The sequence below is a fragment of the Acartia tonsa genome, chromosome 14, assembly GCF_053477335.1.
Source record: "Acartia tonsa isolate MP-2025a chromosome 14, ASM5347733v1, whole genome shotgun sequence".
NCBI classification, from domain to species: domain Eukaryota; kingdom Metazoa; phylum Arthropoda; class Copepoda; order Calanoida; family Acartiidae; genus Acartia; species Acartia tonsa.
In genome coordinates this window covers 5529381-5549555 of record NC_137273.1, presented here as the reverse complement: position 1 = coordinate 5549555, position 20175 = coordinate 5529381, and the positions used below count along the sequence as shown (strand labels likewise).

The 20175-nt window shown below is 33.1% G+C and overlaps 2 protein-coding genes across 2 annotated transcripts; both read right to left on the bottom strand.

Moving 5' to 3' along the window:
* Nucleotides 1–1743: 1743 nt before the first annotated feature.
* Nucleotides 1744–20171, bottom strand: LOC145306230 (uncharacterized). The gene is made up of 19 exons (XM_080148260.1): nucleotides 20031–20171; nucleotides 18601–18670; nucleotides 17588–17674; nucleotides 17111–17265; nucleotides 16634–16766; nucleotides 16251–16341; nucleotides 15862–16007; nucleotides 15239–15319; nucleotides 14801–14850; nucleotides 14355–14397; nucleotides 14035–14092; nucleotides 12962–13087; nucleotides 6049–6152; nucleotides 5672–5850; nucleotides 3497–3756; nucleotides 3057–3201; nucleotides 2774–2842; nucleotides 2498–2544; nucleotides 1744–2338 (listed from the first exon to the last, which is right to left on the bottom strand). Exons 1-19 carry the CDS (start codon nucleotides 20111–20113, stop codon nucleotides 2034–2036), a joined length of 2232 nt encoding a protein of 743 aa, XP_080004386.1. The 5' UTR covers nucleotides 20114–20171; the 3' UTR covers nucleotides 1744–2033.
* Nucleotides 7118–9240, bottom strand: ref(2)P (refractory to sigma P). Its single transcript, XM_080148263.1, has one exon. The coding sequence runs from the start codon at nucleotides 9011–9013 to the stop codon at nucleotides 7328–7330; it is 1686 nt and encodes a 561-aa protein (XP_080004389.1). The 5' UTR covers nucleotides 9014–9240; the 3' UTR covers nucleotides 7118–7327.
* Nucleotides 20172–20175: the final 4 nt, after the last annotated feature.

Below are 20175 nucleotides of genomic sequence, written 5' to 3'. Positions count from 1 at the left end.
TTTCGTGGCAACGCCTCTTAAGGGGCGTTTCATCGTAATTACACAGTAGCATTTGATGTATTGGGCTAGGCAACAGGCCTCTGAGGGGCTAGAAATAGGAGAAAAACTACTGCGAAAATAAGACAAAATGCCCCTTAAGAGGCGTTGCCAAGAAATGGATTATACACAAACTTATAAAAAATGCTTTCTCTAATAGGTAACATCTTGTAATCAAAAATATTCAATAATTTATTAAATAATATTATGAATTTGAGAACTATTGAATATTATATTTGTAGAAGTGAATTATATCAATATAAAATTTTGTTGATTTTAGACTAAAATATCTTTATTTAATAAAGATATATCAAATAAAACTTATTACATAGTTAATTTTTAACCAATTATAAGTAAAATAAAACTTAAAATCCTATGCTTTTTGATTATGATTAATAAATTATATTTATACATTAAAAACTTATTTTTTTTAATAAAAAATAAATTTACATCATAAATCTAAATTTTAACTTTCAAGATCATTGAAGAAATAAAAACTTGAATTTATATACTTTAAAAGACGACAAACATAGGTAACAACTTTTGGTAAATATTTTTAAATTGTTGATCTGTCATTGACACTTAAGACATTTTGGGGTGTTTTCCCACAAAGTGTTTGTCGAGCAATTAAACCTCCCCCTCTTTATTATGAAATGAATGAAAAATTTGTATACCCAACCCCTGTAGAGCAACCCAGTACCAAATATTACCTAACAGAGATAAACAGACAAATGAAAAGCAACCCCCCCCCCCCCCTCCCAATATTTTAAATTTATTTAAAGTACTAGGGAGTTAAGTGCTCAACAAGGCACTTTTAAGGGAACGCTTTAGTTATCACGACTGAGGTGAAAAAAACGCTGACGCTCTCCTTGACATTGTAACGTCTTACAAGCAGTTCACCCCTTACTTGAACATCGTTTGTCTAGAAGTCATTGGTGTTCATGACAATATATTACTCCTGTTTGACAGCTAAGGCCATAACTCTTACCATCAATGTAACGTGCCTGACATAGAAGCAGTAGGTACCACTCTGGACGTCTATAGTATGACCCAATGAGGTACAGACTAGAATTTAATACCTCCCCGACAGCAAGTATTTATTACAGGGTGGGGCATATAAAACCGGACATTTTTTAAACAACCATAGCTCCAGAACTACTTGACCAATCAGGACGTTTGACCCCACTATAAAAAGCTTAGGTAATGACCTTTTTGGCCATAAAAATCTTTGGACGATGGAGGATATGTACTCCGAGCTGGCCTTGCATATGTGTTACAACTGTGGCTCAAATGAGAGCCGCCGTGTCGAATGTTAGCTTGACAGATGGGTGAATTTGGATCCTGCGGTTACTCACGTCCCGAAGGAGATGTGGCCTCCCAGCAATCCCTATCTTAATCCAATGAACTATTTGTGTGGTTTTATTTGCCCCACCCTGTGTAGTATGAGGTAACTGCTACTGGCTTTAAATAATGTGCGCGGCTTATCTATGCTTTTTTGTGGAGTAATGTTTTTTTTCTAGTGGCTATTTCTTTGGGGAGGGTGGTGGTTCCTCTCCCTTGGAAACAAATAGTTATAAACCTTCCCTAGATCTATGAAAAGCTAAATTGTAAAAGAGAACCATATTGGATCAGCGGTTACCGACATCCACACAGACAGAAGGACAGACATCATTTTACATTTATATTTACAAAGATTTCATAAAATTATTATAATAAATGTAATTTATTAAAAAATACAAAAGAATAATAATAAATACACTAACAATCACAGATGGGGTGCATAATATCATTTTTATACAGTGATATTTTTTTCATTAAGTAGCTGCGAGATATTTAAAAAGTTGCTTTATACATTTTTACAAAGAGAAAGTAACATAAGATTGTATAGTCTGATATATAATACAAATTAAAATGATAGAAAAATATTTGTAAAAATGTAAAGATCTCTAATTTTATTCCATTATTAATGTTATGAAAAACAAAGCTGTTTTGGTAAGCTAACAGTACTTTTGCTCAATTAATAAAAAGTCACTTTTCATCATTTCAAGCCTGGCTATTAAGCTTGATGTGTTTACATTTCCAGATTTCTTTATTATAGAGGGTACATTCGTACTCGTAGATATATTTGTAGGTGCCATATGGCCGCTGGAAACAACATCTTGGTTGTGTTCTATGTTATCCAGATTTTGGCGGGAAAAGGTGTTGTCATTTTGGCGCGAAGAATTGTGGAGAGCAAGGTTGCCGGATGTGAGTGCGTGACCATAGTTGCCAGAACTAACAGCATTCAATTGCTTGTTGTTGCCTAAAAATAAGGATTTATCAACATAAAAATTATGAAATTTATAGGTATGTTGTTTAATCTAGCCTATTAAGAAATATATTGACTTAAACTTTCCCGCCTGCTAAAAAGTAACAAGCTTTAAGAAAAAGAGATCATCATGTGATTAAATAACATCATTACCTTGATAAGACGAGTTGTGTTGGCTTGTTCTTGAGGCTGAGCCTTGTCTGAAAAAAAAATAATAAAACTGTTATTCAAAGTCATCTGAAAGCATTTTTTTTATATTTGAATTTTTAATTACTTGTTTTAACACATTTCATTATAACCTTTACTCCCCTTTCCTTAGTTCTCAATCTCAACAAATCCCAAAAATCTCAAAATTGATAATAGTTGCTTAATAGTCTAAAACCATCCATAGATTCAAATTTTAAAAATGCCTAAAAAATATTATTTTACCTCAATGCTAGAAGTTCTAAATTATGGATTCTGCTTAGAACTCTATCCATATTTGCTATTTCATCATATCTAAAAACATAGTTTTAATTACATATTCTAAACCTTTGGATAATTTTATTATCTTGATTGGTTGGTTAAAACTAGAAGTGTCTAATCTTGTTCTTCCACAATCGTGGACTACAGAAAGGGTCATTTTTTTAAGGATATGTATTGATTTATCACCCCCGCTTATCCCTTCAGATTCCTGATATAAACCAATTTACAACGAGCAACAAATATATACCTGGATGTATTAGGTAGCTCCATGGAATACAGGCCACTATTTCTGCTCATACTTCTTGATGTGGCACCCTGTTGTACTCCCTTGTCCTTCTGTACTGCACAACTTTGCACACCCTGTACATTTGTACTTTGTGTACACTGAACGCCTAAAATTACGAATCAAAGCATTAAATACAAAATATGAATTGTTATGTCAGAAATTCAAGAAAAAAGTGTATTTAAAAATTTGATTCGTTTATCAAGTCAAACACTTTACTAAATTCAAACAGACAAGATTTTGGAAAATCAATCTTTAATGCTGAATGTAAATTAGGTTAGGTAATGTGTGGGTTATTAATGCCCCTAGATAGTTTTAGATAAAAACAGGTTTTATTCTGTTATGTAAATAAAGCTTTAAGATTTTACACAACTTTTTTTTTGATGATCTTTTCAACTCATTACCTATCGTCTTATTTGTCTCATCTAACTCGTCTTCATGAACATTCTCATTCTTGTTTTCATTATTTTCCTCGGCAGCAGTGAACTCGTCAAAAGACAGCTGATGCAGCGTATTATTTTGCAACGACGACATTGCCCTGCTCCGACCCAAATCAGCTGATTTGGCTCTCCCGCCATTTTTGATTGTTCCATACGGACTTGATCCATTTGAAAGGGATTTTTCTGTTGATTTGCTTTTTGTAAGTTTACCATGGCTTCGCGTCCTGAAAATAGATTATTTCTCGCAACGTATTTTAAACAACAGCTTTCCACGAATATAAAATGTACAATTATAAGATTAAAACCAGTTTTTTAGCCTCGAGATGCCGAAGGCACGAAATAAAAAACTGGTTTTAATCTTATGATGTACATTTTTATATTTGTAGAAAACTGGATATAATACGATCCTAGAAATATTTTTTTTTTGTACGGATGAGAACCGGTTCTAATCCACCGGATATTAATCGGTTTCGAATGAATACGAAAAAAATCATATTCCTTATTTATTTTCTGGTTTGGATAAAAATATCTCTGTTAATTTTATGTTTTCATTGTTTAGTCATGTTCAGGCCTAAACTGAGTATTTATAACATGAAAGTAATATTAGTGTGGTATTCGGCAACCGTGAGCCATGCCTATGGCAACCCTGACCTGGGTTCGGGGAAGGGCCGAGGGCCCTCCCCTGAGTCCTGGGGAAGGGGTCTGCCGACCCCCTCCCTATGCCTAAAATTAATGATAGATTCTGACAGCCTTATTATGGTTAAGCTGTATTGTTAATTCCCCCCACCCTTTCCAGGGATGGGGGATCATTATTGCCCAAACTGACTATTGTATATGTATTATATTGATTCTGTCTATGATTACTTATTCCTATCTGTGTATTTATTGTTTGTTGTATATAACTTTAGTAAACCTTAGACCCTGAATAAAGGAACAACTGAATAGACTCTGTTTATTATTTAGTGATTGCTATAGTATAGGTGTCCACGTCTGTTCGCACTGCCGTAGTCATTTGAACTCTGGTGTCTGCCATTTAACCTAGGCGGATACCACATTAGCATTAAGCCAATTCAGTGACTTGTAATATTTATTGAGTAGATTCGCAACTTGAAATACTAAATTTAATTGATTCTAATATTCAATTTAGTTCTTCTTACAATTTTTAAAATGACTACCTAATAAACTTATTAGAATCATCGAAATCAATATATTGACAATCTAGAACTCCTCATTTACTTTTTTTTAGAGATTGGATCGAAGTTATATCTTTGCAGTGCTCTAACCACGCGGGGGGTACTAGTAATCCAGGACTTTACTATAACCTAACCTAAGAGATGAATCATGTTTTCTTTAAAGTAAACACTTAAGTTGAAGGGGGTTATATTGGTCCACTAACGGTATAAGGGATATTACTTAAAAGTTTGTTATTTATGAAACACTTGAATGTTAAATACTAATTATCCTAGGTCATCATAATTAAAACACTTGAACTAATGAGATCATCATTATCAAGTAAAACAAAAATAGAATTATCATTTCCATAAGTAACTAGCTAAGAAATAACAATCTAGCGTCTTTAGTTGATAAAACAGAACATTTTCAGAGATTTTTAAATAATCATAAGTATTTTATACGGAAGCACAGTTAAGCAGTATTTACAGAGTAGCTGCGCTTCAAAATGTGTACACAGAAATATTTCATTTATAATATTTTTTTAAAATTCAAACGTTTTATCTTCTATTATTTATAGGTAGTAAGTTTATTTTCTTAGGCTTAATATCTCTGAAATTGCTTATCCGAAAAGATTGTCTTGAAGTGATTTTAGGCTATTTTATAACCTAAGCTACCCCGCCCTTTTCTAGAGGCAAGTGGGGAAGCAGCTAGTTAATATTAAAGATGTAAATAAATAAAGGGATGTTGTAAAAACATAATTATGTAGGCTTATCCAAAACTGGTAATTGCGATTGGAATATGTCTTTGGCGAACCAAGTACGTTTCATTTTCTCGGAGGCAACCCCCGAATTGCAGAAAATCTATCAGAACAATAGATTTTCACAGAGTTTCAAACTACTTTTATCTTGTGCTTTTAGAATATATATTAAAATTTTTCGGAAGAGGCTTAAAAGTCTAAATTTTTACCTTGCCAGCTGATTAAACTGTCCTTGGTCAGGTCGAAGCTTCCTCAACCGCGCTAAATTTGACTTGTTGGTAGAATTCTTTGGCACCCCTGTTAAAACTGGTTTTGACTGATTTTGGCGGGAAATTTTGGCGCCATTTTTTATTCCTTGGGAGGCCAGCTCCAATTTATCTTTCTCATACTGAAAATAATAACCATTAAAAAACATTTGAAATAACCCATCTATCAAAGTGAAAAATGTCAGTTAAGAGTTTCCTACAAATAATTTCTTTATTCTTATTGTTGTCTATTTTTTCATTAACATTTCGATTCCTATTTCTCTAGAAAAAAAGGCGTCAAGAATCTATAAAATCTTAACTAACTCAAAATGATGTGTTACCTTGATAACCATAAAATCCAGTTTTCTGAGATGTTTAGCCATGTTGGCCAATTGAGTACTGCACGTACTAACGTCCAGACGGGATATGAGGGTTCCACAATCAACTAAAATGTGAAGACATTATATTCTTGAGTATTGAGCACTTTTCATGTTGAACCAGTACCCATACTTTGGGAACTTAATTGTTTACAAACAACTAGTACTCTCCAAACTTTTCCACTAATAATTTAAATCTACAAAAAGGAAATTTAGTTTAACAAATTTGCAGGTGTACATCAATTTATCATCCATTGTCTTATCCCTTAAGATACTTAGGTATAACAAGTAAGAGTAATGCATCCTCTCCTAGTTAAGTTTGGGTGCTGATGGGATTCTGTAAATTTCATTCACTTTAAATGCGGCAAAATACCTTGGCAAAAACAGTTGCAAATTAATACAATGCAGTTAGGACTCCCAGACAAAGTTAATTTAATTTTCTGTAATGGTGTTATAGCTCCATGTTTAGAAATAGTAATCGGATTAAATGAAAGCAGCCGTATCTTCTGCAACTTTAGTTTTGTGAAAGGCTAGGAAAATTGACGATGAGGTAATCAATAAATATTAAAATTGTACCACAAATACTTCTACTAAAACAATTATGACAACATCCGCAAGAGCGAAGCTGTGAAACGGTTGGACAAACGAACATTAACTCATTAAGAGTGCTAGAACTTAATAAGATGAATTCAAATGTACAAGTTTTAACAAAATTTGTTGTTTGAAGGACATACTTACATTTTTAGGACTTGTTTAAAGATATGCTTTGCTTTAATAATATTGTGATTTGCTGTCATAGGAATCTGTATTATATGGGATAATTATGACATAAAAATTGTTGTTTAGAAGTTAAAAATCGACATTATTTAAGTGACCGTCTGGACATTCTGGTAATGGTTATAGAGCTACTACGCTTTCTAAATCATAAGTTGTAGGAATCATCTTGTAAAAATATTTCAGACACTGTTAATTAAATTATAGAGTAGCTACGCTATTAATAAAATCATTTAAAATAAGTAAATTAAATAAAGAATTTTAATTGCGCAATCATATATTTTACACACGATAATAATATTTTTTTGTATTTTTATCTTTTATTACAATAATTTCAAATGCTAAATATGTATATATATATAATATTATATAAATACTGAGATAAAACAAAGCCGGAGTTGTTTTTCATCTTATTACTACGGGGCAATTTTTCGTGGTAGATGGGTCATCATTTTCAAAGCATCACTGTTTACTTCTTGACAGGTTGCAGGAGGTCCAGAACCTTGCCAATGTCACCCTGTTTGGCCTCCAGCAAGGTTGCCAGCCAGCCACCCTCGTTGTTGAAGCCCATGTTCATCATTGCCTGCAGGGCCACCTGGATTTTGGGATCAGGATGCGAGGCCACTTGCTGCTGTGGCTTAGGCTGAGCAGCAGGAGCAGATATTTCAACAGCAGACATTTCTTTGTCAACAGTTTCCATGGTATCTTCAGCAGTTGGAACTGCAGGATAAAGACCGCCAGCGGATTTAGCTCCTTCGGATGTCTTGCTACCCTCTTTGACAATGGTCCAGTCTTCCTCATCAGAGGAATTAGCTACCTCTTTCTCAACAGACTTCTCCTTATTATTGATAGTTTCTGGCTCAACTGATTGCTCCTTCTCAGGAGGGGATTCTCTTGAAATAGGTATGTTGATAACCTCAGGCAGAGACACTTCTTCCTGAGTATCCATCTTTTCTTCATCTACAGCTGTGTTAGCAGTAGATACAGTTGTTGCTGCAACATTCTCTTCTGGAGACTTCTTATCATTGCTTGTAGTAGTTGTTGAAGTTGTTGTTGAACTTGATGAAGTTGAAGCAACCTTGGTTCTAACTCCTTCAGGAGTTTCAATTGAGATGTCAACATTGACTCCAAAAGGATCCATGGCAGCAGCAACCATGTTTCCGACATTTCTCAAATACTCTTCATTAGAATTGTTTGATGCTGTTGCGCTGCCGTCCCCAGCAAAGGCTGTAGCCATTGCAGATGCTGCACCAGTTGAAGCCATGGCAGCTTGATGCAGGGCCTCATGGATTACTTTAGCAGCAGCTTCAGCATCTCTGGCTGTTTGTATAGCATCCTTGGCTGTTTGTTCAGCACTTTTAGCTACTTGCTCAGCATTGTTGCCAGTAGCAGCGGAATTGGCAGCCATACCTGGCCAATCGACCCATGGTCCAAATCCGCGGAAACCCCTACAGGGTCCACCCCATCCTCCACGTCCCCTACCCGCGCCAACCCCACGTCCCCTACCAAACCACTGGTTCTGGAATCCACATTGTCCATTGCCTTGCTGGGGCTGCTTGTCGCCCCCCTGCTCACCATTGTTTGCCTGTTCCTCGGTCCTGCTCCTGGCCCTCTGCTCCATCCTCTCCTGCATCCTGTTGATCTTCCTGAAGAGGTGATGAGGCCAAGTGCCCTGGGCAGAGGACATCCTCATCATGTTATGGCCAGAGTGTATTCCTTTTCTTTCACACTTGGCGCACAAATCATAGTCGATGCAGACAAGACACTTGTACCTGTATCCCCTGACAGGTCCCTCACATCCATCACATGACACATTAGGATGTTCTTCTCCGTCCATGCCCTCAGTATCCATGGCAGCATCGCTGTTGCCACCACCCTGCACATCCTTGACAGTAACGTTGACTTTATACAGCGGCCCGGGCATCTCAGTGAGAGCAATCATCAGCTCTTCATCATTGGCAATAATAACATTATCACCCTCCTCATCCACCCAGGAGATCTTGACTATCTTATTCCTGATGCTGGGGAACACGGTTCTAATCTTCTCCACCAGATAATCATAGCTTGAGGCTGCAGATTTATCCACCATAAATCTTCTCACCTCCTGATCATTGTTAATGTTTAAATATCCTTTATAGGATACTGTATCCGCCATTATGATTGATATTCTTTCTTGTTGGCGTATTCACAAATATTTTAATGCTTTCTGTAGTGATAAATTTTCAATACTGATTATTATTAATTCAGAGAACGTTTATTTAACACATCTAGGCCCCGCACAACTATGATGAAATGTTGTTGATTTTAAGCTAGGCCAAATGTAGGTGACTAACCACTTCTTACTGCACTGCACTAAACACACGCACACACACACACACACACACCCCCCGAAGCTGCTTATTCTACGTGTTAAGTTAAAGGGACACAGTGGAACTTTTTGTCTAGATGAGGACCAATATTTTTTGAAATCATTGTTTGACAAGAAAATAATTGCCATAAGAAGCGTAGTAATATCGCTTGGTTTCTAAAATACTTCTTTCTAATCTATGAATAAATGAGAGAAATTGTAAAAAAAAAGATTAATTTGTGAGAAAAGGCGGAGGGAGGGGGGTTATTGTTACAGGAGTGATTTCTCTTGTAGGATAAAAATAACATTCTGCCTTATACTTATAAATGAATCATGTAAAGAAGAACCATATCGGTTCGACGGTTAACGATATCCTTCGTAGCAGACACACGCAGATAGATAAGACATCCTGTATATTTTATACAAGAAGTTTCTTTAAAAATCTACAAAAATCCCACTGTAAATTTAGTGAGAGTAAGAGAAAAATCAGCTGAATAATAGGGAAAGCAACAAAAAGGGAAGAGAAATTGGAAGCGGAAGAAAAGAGGTGATTCCTACAAAATAGTATCACACTACAATTAGAGTTAAGACTAGAGTGATATTGAATTGTTAAATCACTTAAAATAGGACTGTTAATCCTATAAAGAGGCCCCGTCCCTTCAAGGATTTGCTAGAACTTTCCTTTTCTGCGTGTTTACATTTTGTTACTATGGTACAGTAAGGACAATTTTGCCCAATAGTAGCGCAGCAAAAATAAATTTTGAAGAGGAAGGGTATAAGTAAGAAGGTAGACAATATTTAGGAAAGGACAATGGGCTGTTTATTGCACTAGTCCCCAAAGATTTTTAAATAATGTTTTTTTTATTTGTTGGCTTAAAAACTTTTGGGAATTTTGATTGGTTTGTTTATTAAACTGTTTTTAACCTATTTTTTTATCATATATCAAAAATATACTATGACACCAGTAGAATTAGACTGCAGAGCCCAAATTTGAATTAAGTCCCCAATAAACTTTTTTTGGGGGATTTAAAAATCAATTTTATATGTTGCTGTGATCATTTTGATGGAAGCAAAAGCATTTTTTAGTTTGGGGTAAAATTGTTTCTTACAGAACAATTTGATGTGATTCAGTTTATATCAATACAATAATAAAAACTCTACTCTGTTCGATGCAAATAATTTTTTTCTAAAACAATAATTTATATAGAAGAAATTTAACATTAAAATAAAACATATTATTCTGAAGTCTGAACCAATTAGAAGCCTTGTTTCATATCAGTTTTTTACAATTCAAAAAAGAGTGTTTTCACAAAGTGACTTATTTCCAATGTAGTTAAATAATTTTTATTTAATTAAAATGAAAAGAATAAAAACTATACACATAAAAGATACATGCTTTTAAAAATATTTAAAAAAATAAGTTTGAATAATCTTATATTTTATCATATTTGTATATGTGACAAAAAAAAATTTGTTGTATTGCGTAAACGTTTGTTGTCATCTTTCACTATTTAACCCTTTACAGCCAATTTTTTTGTGTTTTAAATAAGTGATGGAAAACAAGCACGATAAAGTTAATTCATTGATATATTGTAAAGAATTAAGTTTTTAATGAATTAATTTAGATGAAATCAAAAGGCCTAATTTTACTCTATACCAGAATACTATATATATGAAGCAAAACACTCTAAAAGCTACGAATTTTACCCAAATAAAAAAAGACCTTTTGCTCTGATCAAAAAAGACCACAGCAACAGTAAAATTAATTTTTAAATCCCCTCAAAAAAGTTTATTGAGGACTTAATTCAAATTTAGGCTCTGCAGTTTAATTCTACTGGTGTTATAGTATATTTTTGATATATGTTTTAAAAATAGGTTAAAAACAGTTTAAGTTGAGTGTTTAAACGTTTCAACCACTAACTCTACGCTACAGAAGGGGTAATTTTGAATATCATCATAAATTTATCGGCCATTGTCTTATGCCTGCAATATTTAAATATATAAAATTATTGTATAATGATAAATAGATTATAAGAAACAAAAAGTATTTCCATTTGATGGCTTCATTTAAAGCGGCTCAAAGTTCCTTCTGCTGGAATGTCGAGCGAGTGACAGTAGTTAAATGTAGGGAAATGTCTTTCAAAGGGTTTGAAAAATGAGTAGTATGACAAGTAAGTAGGATAGGCCAATGGCGTTTAAAATTATTTTTCAAAGGGAGGAAGGAATATGCGATAAATTATTTGTAACCCAAAAATTACATATGGCCTTAAATATTTGTTTGAGGGAAAGATTAAATTATCGGCTATTGACCTAACTATAAAGAAAAAGCATTATTGCATCATAAAATTAAAACTGTATTTTCTAGAAAACTCTCGTGCTAAATTTCAACATATGATTAATAACAATCATTGACCTTTTTCAAATGAAGGTTGGTAGATGTCAGGGAACTTAAGGGATAAGATACGTAAATTAAAATTATTGGTTGAAAAGTATGAACACTTCTAGTTTGGAGCCAACCAATCACAATTCAATAATAGCTTTTGATTTAACGAATATGCTAACGTATTTATAAAAGTAATGGTATAAGCCTAATTTACAGTCCAATGTCCTCTCCCTCCCTGGTAAATGTAAAATAAATTATTTACTAAAACCCTCATTCCCCCCCCAAAAATCTTTTTTGTAAGGTTGGGATTGGATTGTCTTGCGTTTCCCTTTTTAAATAATCATAGAAATCAGAGAGAAAAGGGACAATGGGCTGTTTAATGTTTATTACACTAGTTTCCAAAGTTTTATAATAACGTTTTCTTATTCGTTGGGAATACAACAACTTTGGGGACTATTGTGAATCTTGAATGGTTGTTTTTTTTCAGTTGAGTGTTTAAACGTTTCAACCACTAATTTTTCTCTACAGAAGGGGTAATTTTGTGTAGCATCATTGGGGATATATATCAATTTATCGGCCATTTTCTTATCCCTTTGGATCCCTATATTTTAATTTCATCATATCATTTCTTTTCTATTATTCTAGAAAATTCAATAAAAGTTACATCATTAAACAATTAATTCTACGTAGTCTTCTAGCGGTGACGCCCCTAGAGGTCTCTGACACTTAAAGAAAGGGGGGGGGGGTGAAGTCGACCATTAAGTTTTAGTTAAAGTTATAAAATTGTATTTGTGGGAGGGTGATTTTTTCTTGGGGTTCGGGAGGGTAGAGGTATCATAGGCAATAATCATAATCCTTCTCAGGGGTTGAACCTAAAAAACTTTTCACTGTAAAGGAGATTCATATCGGTTAAGCGGTTAGCGAGATCTTAAACCATAGACATACACTAGATCATTAGATCAAAACTGAATATTTCTCTTTGATATAATTCAGGCTTATTATTACTGCGAATTATTATGGACCAAATGTCCTTGTTTATTTTATGACTTAGAAAATTGAAATGTGGTCAAAAATTTCCTATTTATCATTCAAACTTATTTATAGTAATGTGTATTTGTGTAATATATATATTTACAGTTGATACGACATTTCATCATAGAAAAAAGTGCTAGAAAATAATGAACACGAAACGTTTCCATCAATAAAAAAAAGTAAATAAATTCACCCCAGTTCAAAATCAAAATAATTATGATAAGTATGACAGACTACTTAGTAGAGAAGAAAAAAAACAATATTGAAATAGACACACTGACAATCTTAAATATAACTAGAGCGGCTACGCCAATAAGCAAAACTACTAAAACATTACTCACCTAATATTTCAATAAAAATTTGAATTCTGTGTGGGAAGAAAGCACCACCGGACAAAGGTATGTAGTGAAGGATCATCTCCAGCAGACGACAGCAGGATCTTAACAATCCTTTCAGCTTTCCAACATCTGATAATAAACAAGGATGATTGAGATCACTAGCCTAGTATTTAATAAGGAATACTTGAGTACATCCATAAGTAGCGAAGCACAAAAAAAAATTATCGATTGACAAACGGTCATTGAATTAGAGGGTACACCGACAAACGTCCTAATGAGACTAAATTCCTAGAGGACAATCGTCCTTATGCGACATCACTTAAGTAAAACCTCCCAAAATTTTTTAAAAATTTAAATCTTCCAAATTTGATTTAAAAATGTTCTAAAATTTAAAAAAAAACAATTAAATTAAAAAAAATAAAGGTCGTTTTTTTGTAATGCAAGGATGTATAGGATTCGAAACCATGCCGTTTGATAGCCAACACAGACTTTAAGAAAACTTTCGGACATATTTTTAAAATTTAGCCTATAGATAAAGTTATTTAAGAAATAAATTTCAGTTAAAAACCACTTCCCTGTGTTTTATCATCGCCATATTGGTTTTCATTGCTCAACTGTTTTACTGTTAGAGGATTTTGTTCTCAAATTTTGGAAGATTTTTTTATTTCATAATTTTGAAAAAAAAATTAGGACGTTTTACTTAAGAGATGTCGCTTTAGGACGTTTGTCCATTTAGGAGGTTTGTCGCATTAGGAGGTTTGTCGGTGTACCAATTAGAGCAATGTTATTGTTCAGTGTGTGGCTATAAAAAAGTGATAAAAAGCAAGTAAGAGAAATGAAGACGTAACATTGAAGACAGAAGAATAATAAAAATAATCACGAAACTTTCCTAAATTATGATTATGTGTCTTTTGTTGTATGACCGACGCGGACTGGATGCTCTTAGGAAAAGGGGTATCTTCAGGAATGAAATAAGCAATCTATCTTTAATATCAGCCAACATATTTTCCTCCATATCAGACTGGTAAAGTGAATAATAGAGTAGCTACGATCATAAAAATAAATATCTAAATTACCTATATAATCCCCATAGCTTCGGTTTATTTTACTCAATGCTCTCATATCTCTCTCCAACTAAATAAAAATAGAATTCTCCATAAACCAAGGCAGGGGGCGATATTGAACTGTAAATTAAACTGGTACTAAGGTCTTATAAGCAAGTTATATTATTCTTTATCTGAAAACGTTGGTTTTTTTTATTGAATTGTAGTTGTTTGGTTCCAAACTAGTTGTTCCTTCATTTTTAAAACAATAATATTAATGTAAAGACGGAATATTTTTGTTCAACGTCTTATCCCTTAAGATACCTGTTTCTAAAATCATCTAAAATGTATACCTGATAATTAGCTCTGTTGAAACGGGACTCAAACTCTTTACTCCTAGAAAAAAATGAATATATTATGCTATTACTAGCGACTACGCCCCTAGAGCCCTGTAGGGACACTTAAGGATAAGAGGGGGGGGGGGGGGGGGTTGAGAAAAAAAAATTAAATTTTAAATTTAAAAAAAGGGAATAGGGATAATTTGTTCTCCAGGTTCGAATATTCTTGGTGGATGAAAGAAAAACAGAAATACACACGAACAGACAGGCAGACATTCCGTTTCTGTTATTTAGAGATAAAATAAGTGAAAAAATGTTATGTTACTTTAGACTTAATTCAATTTTAATTATGGCCATAGCTAAGCTATCATAGCATAACAGATTTCAACTAACAATATTATCTATTGTAATATATTTGGCAGGCTACTGTAACTTGTACTTGATAGTTGAAAAAAAATTACCTTTTATTACTTCTTTCAAGTTCCAAATCGTCTAATACATCTGATTGTGTCTAGATAATTGAAAATAATTAGGTATTCAATCTTTTTTTTGATCATATGAAGGGGATATATACTCTGTAAAGAATAGGAAGCAAAACATGTTAGGTAGTATAAAGCCAATGGATAGTGGATATAGAATAAGTGGAAATTGCAAGAGATTCTAGCATACCCTGATAAATTTATTCTCCAAGCTGGCAAATATAAAAACACCTCCCCATCCTTCCCCCTTTTGACTTTACCCCATCCGATCCCCTGACTAATATATTAGTAAGTTAGGTTTTTGACGAAAAAAATTTACGTGTGACAATATCCAAGCATTCTATATTCATTAAAAAGCCATTCCTGGGGTGAAGCCACTAGTATAAAATATGAAATTTAAATAAAGAAAATAATCTTTACCTTATTAACTTGAATACACTGAAAAAGCTGACCAAAGGTTATATTAATGGTGTCCAACATTACGGAAATTTGTTCCAGATCCTAAAAGAATTAAATTTTTGTTGTTGTTGAAAAAGACAAGAATATCAATATCCCTAATAACGAAAACGAAGCGGCAGCCAAACGAATATTGACAAATACAAAGTAACAATGTATATCAATGTCTAAGCAAAATGCATAAAGTGATATGGACGGACATACTTATTTTTATGACGTAATTATAAAGATGCTACGCTTAAAACATTGTGCAATAATTTCAGAGTAATCACCATATAAAAAAATCAAGCTAAAAGAATAGTTATTTCTCGCATCGTATTATAAACAGCTTTCCGCGGATATAGAATGTACATTTCTATATTCGTAGAAAGCTGGATATAATACGATGCTAGCCATAGTTTTTTCGTGTGGATGAGAACCGGTTCCTATTCACCGGAATCGAATGAATACGAGAAAAGACTTTATGTATGTAAAAAGTATTATTTTTAGAATATTCAACCTGTTGTTTCATATTCATCCAAAATTGTTGTAGCTTTTGATTGCTGTGCAACATATAAACATAATTATCCTTGTTTAAACTCTGTTACCTCCTGTTCGCAAAACTGCGGATTCCCTACAAATATGTCTTGTTCGCTGACATCAAATGATTGCTGGCGGTCAGCAAATAGTTGCTGCAGGGTTTGATCCACAAGACTGGGCTTCTGGCTTTGGGAGCTCTTGGGTGTTTTATTACCTAGAAAAAAAAACGATTTTGTTACATACAAGCAAATCCCTTGCAAATACTCAACGAATGGACCCCTGTAAATTTCAGGGATGGTAATCCGAGGCATTTAATAAAATAATTAAAGAAATTAACATTAAGAGGTACTAAATTAAACGTGTTTAACCTAAAAAAAAACATATGAAAGTTTTTGAGAGATACGACAATGATATTAAATTCCAAATTGGAACACAGAAAACCTTTCGAAAATCTTACTTTTATTTTTGGCAAGTTTAATATTTTGAGATTGATTGCTGGATGAACTGGGATCTTCTACATTATGACTGCTGGTCTCTTCGTCTGTGTCCTAGAATTTTTCTTTGTTGTTTTACACAATTTAAGTTATTTCGCCCCTAGCCTTTACAAAAAGGCGGTTGGAAGTCAGAAAAATAGCCTAAAACCACCCTAAGATATTTATGAATATCAGAAAATTACAACCAGTCAATTCAGACAAAAATACCTATTACTTTATTCTAGGGGATTAGTATTGTTGTTTTATACTTTGCCAACAGCCTCTAGGGGCTACATAAAATGAGATTTTCGGGAGCTGCCCCAAACTTTAATTTCTTTAACCTAATTTATTTATCATTAATTGTTACCTCTTGATGATCTGTGTCTTGATCAGTAGAATCTCTTTCTTCATCATTCCCATCATCTTGATTAGAATTATCAGAATTGTCAAAATCATCATCATAACCAAAGTTATCTTGCTCTTCTGCGATCACAACTGATAATTTTTGTAGATGCGTCATTAACTATTTATTTCAAAAAAGCCAAACAAATTGACGTATAAAATTAAAATGTAGATGCCCAATTGCCATAGGAATCTTTTAAGCAAGCAGAAGAATAAATAACATTATTTATATATTTACAGACAAAAAGAGTTAGGTATAGACTGAATGTTGATTGATTGAGGAATCTTCACAAAAGATGTATATGTCTAAGTAGAAACCTAATTAGCTGGAAAAACATGAAGAAACTCAAAACCAACCTATTTATAATAAATCCACAAATGTCAACATAAAAATTGGATTTTTTCCAGAAAAAAATTATGATGTAAAAAACACATCCCTGATCGACTTTCTTGACTTGAACAGGATAAATTTCTTTGTACATTTTCCCGCATTCTCTGGGGCTGAGTACCAATACTGAGCTGCTTTTGCAGCTGTTGCTGAGATCTTACAGCAGCTGACTTGCTTTTCTTTGGTGATGAAAATGTGTTGTTTATCGTCTAAAATAAGTTCATTTTTTTCAACATTTTGCAAACATCAAAATACTGCGTTATTAGAACTGCTCTTTACGTCCAAATAAAGAAAAATAAACCAGGAAGGAAGGGAACATAGAACTATATATTACACTAGTACCCAAAGTTTTATTATTGAGTTATCTCATTCGTTTGCTTAAAAAGTTTTGGGACTTATACTAAATCTTGATTTGTTGGTTCAAGCTAAAAGTATCTAAATTTTTCCATTATAACCTTAACCTACATAATGTAATTTGTTTATCATCAATATAACGTGCATAATCTTATAATGAAAATATAATGAATTTGCCTGAATTTTGACATTCTTTGGTGGATATTTGTTAATACTCGTAGTTGCATGTTTCTTTATCAATTCTGCATTTATTTCTGCCTGTGCCTAAATAAGGGATAATTTTGATTGATTGATTTTCTGGCAATAGTTTCTAATGGAAAGGACCTAACGAGTCATGGGGTAATATGATAGGATTTTTTATAATATCTCCGACTTTGTGGTGTCTCAATTTAATCAACATAGCTAATCATTAACAATGTATATTAAGAGATATAAGTTTTCCGGAATTTTAATGTAGGGAGGAGATTTGAAATCTGCATCAAATTTTAAGGATTTTTTATAAAATTCGTTTTTTGTATAATTTTTTATTTAAAAGCGGAAATACATTTTAAGTTAATTAATTTTGACCAATAGGATAGGTGGATTTTAAACTACCTGCGCTCTAATTGGTTGAATGATGTACGACATCCAATCAGGGCGCAGATTTTTTAAATCCACCAATCACGGATGCCAAAATTAATTAACTTAATTTGTATTTCCACTTTTAGATAAAGAATTATACAAAAAACGAATTTTATAAAAAAAATCCTTAAAATTTGATGCAGATTTTAAATCTCCTCCCTACATTAAAATTCCGGGAAACTTATATCTCTTAATGTATATTGAACATTTGCTTCATTATTACCCAAACAATCACCATTTGATAAAATCAGAGTATAAAAAGTACATTATTTTACAAAGCACAATACAAACCGTCAATCAGCGCTAAAATTTCTTTTCAAGGCCGATTAAAATCCTCAATTCAAAAAGATTTAAAATACAGGTGTAGGGGTTTTTTAAGTTTTACTTTAATAGTTTATTTAGTGTACTAGCCCTTTATGTTAGGACAGGTATAAATATGCCACGCAGGAATTGAGCATAAGGAAAAACTATGAGTCGCCTCATATTTTCAATTTGTTTAAAAAATAAAGGAGGGGGCGGTTAGTGCTCAATAAACACCTTCATGAAATTTACCTCTAGGACTACCTTACCTGTAATATTGCGGCTTGAAGTTCATCCTCTGTGAAAAATTGTAAGTCTTGTCGCAAACTTTTCAACTCACTGAAATTAAATAAAATATAATGTTGTGAGGTCTTTAGTTTGTTCATTAAAATCTCGTTGAGCAAAGATTTAATTAAGTGAGTTTTCCATTTTAGGGAAGCTTCACAGAGGTCTATTTGTAGTTTGGGAATATTTCTATTTCAGGATTAATTTAAGATATTTTTCGCCCTTCCTCCGCTATAGACTATTGCCGCAACCGATAATAATATACTAAAGCAGTGAGTTGAGTCTATTTGTATAACTTGTCGGTCAAGATCTCGTAAATGGTTAATTCGACAGATTAAAATGTCTAAAGGGGTAGCATAAGAAACTTTTGACCGTTACAAAATTTCTCGTTCTTCGCCTTAGAAATGACCAGAAGACCTCTAATGGTTGACCAATTCTCTAACAAAACCTAAAAATGGTCGTTTTTAGGCATTTATAAGGCTAGGAACGAGATATTTTGAAACATACAAAAGTTCCTGATACTACTTCTGAAGGACTCTTCAGGAAGCACCATGAAGCCATAGTTCTGTTTCGATAAACATTTGACTCCCATTCATAAATAGCTATACAATTGTATGTGTGGTAAGTGGTAACCAACGGTTTTTAGACTTAAGATAAATTTTTAAATCATCTTATACTTAAAAAAAATCTTGTGCAAGTTCCTGTTTTGGTCTCAGATAAAAATGTCCAAAATCTACCCACCCTAACAAGCATAAACGTTACATTTTAGTTCATTGAATAATACTTTAGAATTTCTAAAAATGTGTTTATCTTGTTATTGCTGCGCTACTCATGAATAAAACTATCCTTGACCCTAATCAACCTGAACCTTTAACATTAACTAATGACTTAATAAGAGTTGATTTGAATATCTCATGTCCTTTATAATTTATTGATTATTGGAACATTTCATGGCTAAACTCGAGGGAAACAAGGATATGACTATGCCAGATTATTTTCAATTATTTTTGTCTGGAAAAGCAAGAGAAAAATCAAAGAAAATAAATTTCTTGTAAAAATTTTGGCGTTTAGCATTATTTTATGAATAAGAAATTTTATTATATCTATTTATTTGATGTTTGCTTAGGACGTTAACTTTCAATTGTAATAAAGGTGTTTTTATCACATGATGAAAAAAAGCTCACAATAGGTATGTTTTCAAGAGAAAGGAAATAAAAATTCTACAAGCCTTAAATCCTTCATATTTAGTATTTAAGTATTGGGGAGAACATAACTATCGGCTTCTAGGTGCAAGGGAAGGGGAAGTAAACCATTACTTTCAAGGTTAATTTGAAAACAAAATGTAACAAAAGGTTACCTATTGGCGGTGTAATTATTTTCTAGGAAATATTTTTCCTTGGAGGAATAATTTTACCTTTCATTGAAAAGCTCTGTTGCCTGTAGATCAGGCTTTATCACAATTAGCGGCTCAGGATACCTTTCATTAGACTCTGCCATCTTGCGACAGTTAAATTAACTAAAATGTTCAATCTAGGTTTTTGTGCTGATATGTTTCATTT

What these genes read in the sequence shown, in the direction of transcription:
- LOC145306230 (XM_080148260.1), bottom strand. Translation starts at nt 20,113, where the DNA reads ATGGCAGAGTCTAATGAAAGGTATCCTGAGCCGCTAATTGTGATAAAG. An exon ending in TGTTCAAGTCAAGAAAGTCG is followed by an intron (nt 16,767 to 17,110) that starts ATCAGGGATGTG and finishes TCTACAAAAATT; the next exon opens with ATCAGTTGTGATCGCAGAAG. An exon ending in AGTGTATTCAAGTTAATAAG is followed by an intron (nt 14,851 to 15,238) that starts GTAAAGATTATT and finishes TCAATTATCTAG; the next exon opens with ACACAATCAGATGTATTAGA.